Source organism: Sinocyclocheilus anshuiensis, unplaced genomic scaffold (assembly GCF_001515605.1).
Source record: "Sinocyclocheilus anshuiensis isolate Anshui unplaced genomic scaffold, SAMN03320099.WGS_v1.1 scaffold1522, whole genome shotgun sequence".
NCBI lineage: Eukaryota > Metazoa > Chordata > Actinopteri > Cypriniformes > Cyprinidae > Sinocyclocheilus > Sinocyclocheilus anshuiensis.
In genome coordinates this window covers 200,804-206,803 of record NW_015546143.1, presented here as the reverse complement: position 1 = coordinate 206,803, position 6,000 = coordinate 200,804, and the positions used below count along the sequence as shown (strand labels likewise).

General features: G+C 38.2%; 1 protein-coding gene across 2 annotated transcripts in view; it reads left to right on the top strand.

Annotated features, from left to right (window-relative positions):
• The window catches only part of LOC107701207 (protein disulfide-isomerase-like), an 18,216-nt gene extending 14,965 nt beyond the window's left edge, over positions 1–3,251 (top strand). The window contains exons 11-12 of one of the 2 annotated variants that reach the window (XM_016503167.1): positions 1,917–1,995; positions 2,092–3,251. In XM_016503167.1, coding sequence (XP_016358653.1) covers positions 1,917–1,979 — 63 coding nt within the window. In that variant the 3' untranslated portion in view covers positions 1,980–1,995; positions 2,092–3,251. Of the gene's footprint in view, positions 1–1,916 lie in introns of both variants that reach the window. The other variant, XM_016503166.1, reaches the window with a different exon arrangement.
• The last annotated feature ends 2,749 nt before the right edge of the window (positions 3,252–6,000 follow it).

Below are 6,000 nucleotides of genomic sequence, written 5' to 3'. Positions count from 1 at the left end.
TGGGCATTCCTGGCTCTGGTCCTCCTCTGCAGGGGGTAAAAGACCTTGCTGCAAATCTGTCAGTCAGGCACTTGCCAAGAACCTGAGTGATGCAGAGTCCATTAAAGTGGCCCAGTTTCTCCATCAACCTTGACGTTTTAGCTTGATTCAGGGAGATGTGTGTGCACATAAGATGCGAGCATTTACATTAATTATGTTTTCAGTGTATTTTTCAGATTCTTGATGCTGATTTCCTTAATTTCTGACACCCAAATTAAATGTCTGAAAATATAACTGCCTACTGCATGACCCTTTGCTTCTTAAGATTCAGAAGTTACAAAGGATAAACCTTTTCACAGTTTTATCATTAGGACATAATCAGTATTTCTTTTTGTAAGTACAATGATTGCCTTTGCCAACCGTTTGCTCTGCACCAATTAATATTAATCCATAAAGAATGCAGGAGTATAATACTGGTCTTGGAGTAATTGTTCTCTAGAAATGTTTCCTTGCTCGCATTATAGTCTGGGGTAGTCTCTCCTTAAAAGCTTGACTTGAACCTTTCTGTGAGGTCTGCTTATTTGAAGTTAGCATGGGATGGGTGATCTTCCCAAAATATCCAGAGAATATCCAGACTAGATAGTCTATGGACTTATCTATTGAACAATTTGTAGCAATATTGCATTAAACAGTCAGTTGTCAAAATGGTCATTAAAAGCGGAGTTAAATTTCAAAACCCTGCATAGTCTTCACTGTATGAATTAAATATACATTGATGATACTATTGAAGCTACTAAAGTTTTTCAGTCAAGAGCAGTGAGTGAAGGTTTTTTTTTTCTTTTTTGTCGTTTATTGTTCGAGTAACATTAATGACACAAAGCCTAATGCAAATACCTGCTGCTGTTTAAGACCAAATGCATGCATCTAATACTGATACATAGCAGATTTCTTTCCCAACTGTTAGTTCACTTAAGACATAAATGAATATCTTAATGTAAATACATGCCAAGATGGACATTTTAACATGTGTATATTTGACCGAGTACAAAACAACGTGGATGAGCAAAGTACACTTGGAGTTTCAGACATGTGCCTAAATGGAGTGCGCATGCAGAAAGCGACTGGGGGAAGGAAATAAAGATAAAATGATAAAAATTGTGAGATCGCCCACCCCCAAGTTAGAATAAACACTACGGTTGTCAATTACTAAATCCCACTAGTCAAGCTAAATCACCAGTCTTTCAGGTGAAGGGGTTTATTAGTTGGTAATTTTTTTTTTTTTTTTTTTTTTTCAGTTCCACCCTCCTTTCCTACCAAGCTGTCTTGCTGGCTTCACTGATGTCCAGATCATATTATACCAATGGCCAATTTTTATTTTATCTACTTATTTTTGTTCATTCTTAACCATTCGGCTTAAAGATTCTGGAGTTTATCACACAGTTTAGGCACAAACTGTGACCACAGAAATCCATCCAGAGAAATGCTTCTAGGAAGTTTAATTTTAGAACATTATCATTGCCACTAATGCCCAACACAACTGTTATAGCTGTTTACCTTCCAGTGCCCCCACCATGATCCCCCCCTCCCCACCACCACTGACTGTACTAAGTCAGTCAACATTAGCTAGTCCGCACGTCCCAGCTATGAGGAAAGGACTTTGCAACCGAACACTGCTGGTGATAACACATCTCAGCCCTCTGAACGTCTCATGTCGGTTGCACTTGCTTTGCAACAGGGATTACTGGCATGTTTGTGACAGGGCAGATTTGTTTTGCTGAATTGGAGTCATGCTAGTACACATGGCTTTATGGTAGGGATGACTATGATTGGTGTGAAAACATTTGTTTTGGTAAGCAAATATCCAAGTTGTTGCCGTTGCACTAAAATGTGTCTGTTTTTACATGTATTCTAAAAAGAGTGTCTCATTCTTTCCACAGGATCTGGATCTTGATGCAGAGGAGGATGATTCAGATGTGGAAGAGGGACACGATGAGTTATAAGAGTCCGAAGGAAAAGGCAAGACAAACCCCTTCACCACCACCACCTCCACTTTAAACCTCCATGTCTGTGAACACTAAAGCTTTTCCTAACTAATCCAACTGGGCGTTACAGGGTCCTCTGTCAGCCAGTAGTCATTACCAGTCCAACCCAACCATCTGCAGCCCAGAGAAGTGCCTCTCTGCCCACAACTTTCTCTTTTGAAGTGTTTTACTGTACAGTTCTTTTTGCATTAAAGTGTATTTGGTTTTTAGGTTTAATTCTAATGGTAATGTTGAACTGCTCTTTATACCTGCCCACTGCCTCCTTTTGTGATCCGGGGGCTCAGTGTTAAGATTTTGCAGTTTAATACTGGAAATACTCTCCTGATGAATGGGTGGGGAGCGAGCCAGTTATTCTGCCTTAAATCTGTGATATGATTGAGTGGACGTTTCAGGGCAGAGGGGCTATGTCATTCACCATTGGGTGGACATGAAATTATAATGGCTGCTATTACAGTGTGAACACAACTTAGCCGAGACCAAACCTTCCCTGTTTCAATAGTCAAATCACATTTTCATATTCCTTATTTTCCAAATTAACACCTGCTACCGAATTATTTTTTAAAGCTGTAAAGGTTTTTACTTTTATTTACTTTTATATTTCAATTATTTTCTTTTTCTTTTTTTTTTTATAATCTTACATACAGAAGGGCCCAGAAACAGCACTTTTGTTGAATTACCTGGGGCAGAGTTGGCCCTCTCAGCTTTCTGGTCATCTGGGAGGATGATTTGAAACCTTGTTTTGCACTTCATTTAGTGCCATCAGAGATTCCATATCAGTTACTGAAATGAAGATTTATCTTTTAAGGACAATAACTCTCCCATACCCTTCCTGCTTTCCATTGCTTTAGTGGAAGATTCCTTCCACCTGGAGGTATGATGCCAGTTGATGACGTCTGAGTGGTCAGTGTGACGGGGAGGAGAAAGTGTGCTTGTAACCAACTTAATCAGTCTTTTTTCGCCGCCTTATGCCAGGGTTCAGAGTTGTGCGTGTGTGTGTGTGATTTGGTTAACCCTCATGTTGTCTGTCTTTATTTTTCTAGGAGAGGTGAATTTCAGGGGTGGGTTCCTAAACCCTCCCTTAAAAGAGCGGGAGGGTTTAGGAATTCTATTGGGAGGGATTTGGGTTTTGAAATTAGTCAACATGTTTGAGACCAAGCATTCCATTGCAATGCATTGAAATTGATTGATAATGTAAATTGGTGGCCAAATAAACAACAAAATGGTGATAAATGTGTATGGTGTTTTATGTAATTGCTGTTTAGACCCTATTCTAGACCGCACCTCATCTAGGCCCTGTGCGCAGTCAAAATCCAGAAAGATTATTCCGCTATTTATGGAGCAATATGCAGTTTCTGATGTTTGGCGCTTTTTTAATTCTAACAAAAAAACGTTCTCTCTTTCTCTCCCCTGTCCCTCATTCTTTCTCCCATATAGACTATTTTCTGGTTGATAATAAATTACTTCCATTGGTTAGCTCACGTACTTGTAATACTATTGTTATTTCAGACCATGCTGCTGTTACATTTGACCTGGCTTTACCAGACCTGTCCCGGTCTCATTGGCATTTTATCTCGTTGCTCAATGATTCTGATTTTATAGCGGTTATTAATGATCGTATTGACCTTTTTATTTCCACAAATATTTCCCTGGGCATTTTAGCGAAGACGATTTGGGAGGCATGTAAGGCTTATTTAAGGGGAGAAATTATTTCATATTCGGTTTACAAGAGAAAAGTGACTAATGAAAGGAGAGCTAAACTTTCTAACACTTTGGCAGATTTCCAGTCTAAATGTGTTAATTCTACAAACTACAAGACTTTTTTAAGTTTCTCACAAAGGCAGGGTTTGATTTACTTAATACAAATGAGGCAACTGAAGCTCTACATAAGACTTACTGCAATTATGATTTCGGTGATAAATCAAGTAAACTGCTTGTGTCAGTCTGCTGTCTCGCACCTCATTACTCAAATTTCCACTTCCATTGGGTCTTAATCCACTAACTATTAATGACGAGTTCAGAAACTTTTACGCCTCCATGTATACCCTGTAATACATCATTAATACATCGCTGAAGAGGTTCAATTCAATAACTTTTTCAGTTCCCTAAATGTGCCTTGCATTTATCCTGATATCTCCTCAAATTTAGTAGCCCCTCTTACATTAAATTAAATTGACTGCTCTTAGTCGATTGCAGAATGGCAAATGCCCAGGGCCTAATGCATTTCCTGCAGAATTTTTAAAGACATTCTCTGAAAAATTATCACCTCTTTTGCATAACATGTTTAATGAGTCCTACAGCTCAGGTATCCTCCCTCTTTACAGTAGGCTATTTCCCTTATTCGTAAGAAAGATAAAGATTATATTAAGTGGCCTTAACTACTATGTACTTGCATCAAAAAATAAGTACAATGTACTTATTGTGTTCATATTGTATTGCAAAACCCTTTTGCTGCTATTGAGGTGGGAAACGGGTAAGGTTAGGGACCGGTTTCGTGGTATGGGTAGGTTTAAGGGTGGGTTAAGGTGTAAGGGATGGGTCAACAGTGTAATTATAAATGTAATTACAGAAATTAATTACATATGTAATTACATGCTGGTATTTTTAAAATATAAGTACAATTTAAAAAATGTATGTACACAATAAGTGCATTGTACCAAATGATTAATTTAAGTGTAAGTACATAGTGGTTAAGTAAGGCCACTTAATATAAAGTGGGACCGATCCTTCTCCGTGCAGTAACTATCACCCCATCTCCTTACTTTGATCAGATGTGAAATTATTAGCTAAAGTTTTAGCGAGACATCTGGAGACGGTTCTTCCCATCATAATTTCCACAGACCAAGCAGGGTTTATTAAAAATAAACATTCTTTTGATAATATTAAATGCCTTTTGAATATTCTTTACTCTTCTTTTTTAAATTAATCTCCAGAATTTGTTATTTCCATGGATACTGAGAAGGCATTTGTTTTACACATTGAGGAAATTTGGTTTTCTTAATCAGTTTATAGTTTTGATTAGGTTCTTATACACGTCTCCCATGGCCTGTGTATGAACAAATAATATCTAATCTGTATATTTCTGACTTGGCCATGGGACTAGACAAGGCTGCCCACTCTCCCCCTGCTATTTGCAATTGCCATTTAGCCTTTGGCAATTGCTCTAAGATCCAGTGCAATGGCTGGCATACAAAGGGGAGGGTTGGAGCATACTGTAAGCTATCTTTATATGCGGATGATCTTCTGTTATAAGTGTCTGACCCTGGCACCTCCAGTCCCCTGGTGCTGGATTTGCTAGCAGATTTTGGTCTAATTTCGGGCTATAAATTGAATTTGAGTAAAAGTGAAATGAATGCCCATCAACAAAGCAGCCTTGGATTATCCATTAACATCCATGCCTTTCAAATCTTCTTTGCAGAGTTTTAGATATTTTGGCATATATGTGACAAAAAGTTTTTCAGATTTTTTCAGACCACAACTTTGTCCCGTTGCTTAATAGTCTTACACTGGATTTTTATTCCCAAGTCCTTTTTTGTTGCACTTGATAGCTCTATTTCTACTTTTCTCTGGAATAAAAAAAAACTCCAAAGATCTGGAAAGGCATTCTGCAGAAGACAAAACAATTGGGTGGTCTGGCTCTTCCTAATTTTCTAAGTATTATTTGGAAGCGAATATATGCTCTACTCTGTTTTGGTTCTATTCAAGCAGCTTTGTCCATTCCCCATCCTGGCTGCACATTGAGAATGTCTCATGTAAGTCCTCCTCCCCGGCTGCCCTTGAAATATTCAAATAATATAATTAAAATTTAGTCTTAAAATCTGGATCCAATTTTTACAGCATTTGGCCTTCATGATACCCTCTTATTATCCCCAACACATTCTAGCCCTTTGTTTTACCCCTTTGTTTTGGACAGTGCTTAAGCCTCCTTGAGGGATCTTGGATTGGTTTCTATTGCTGAGCTCTATATCGATAGTGTTTTTGC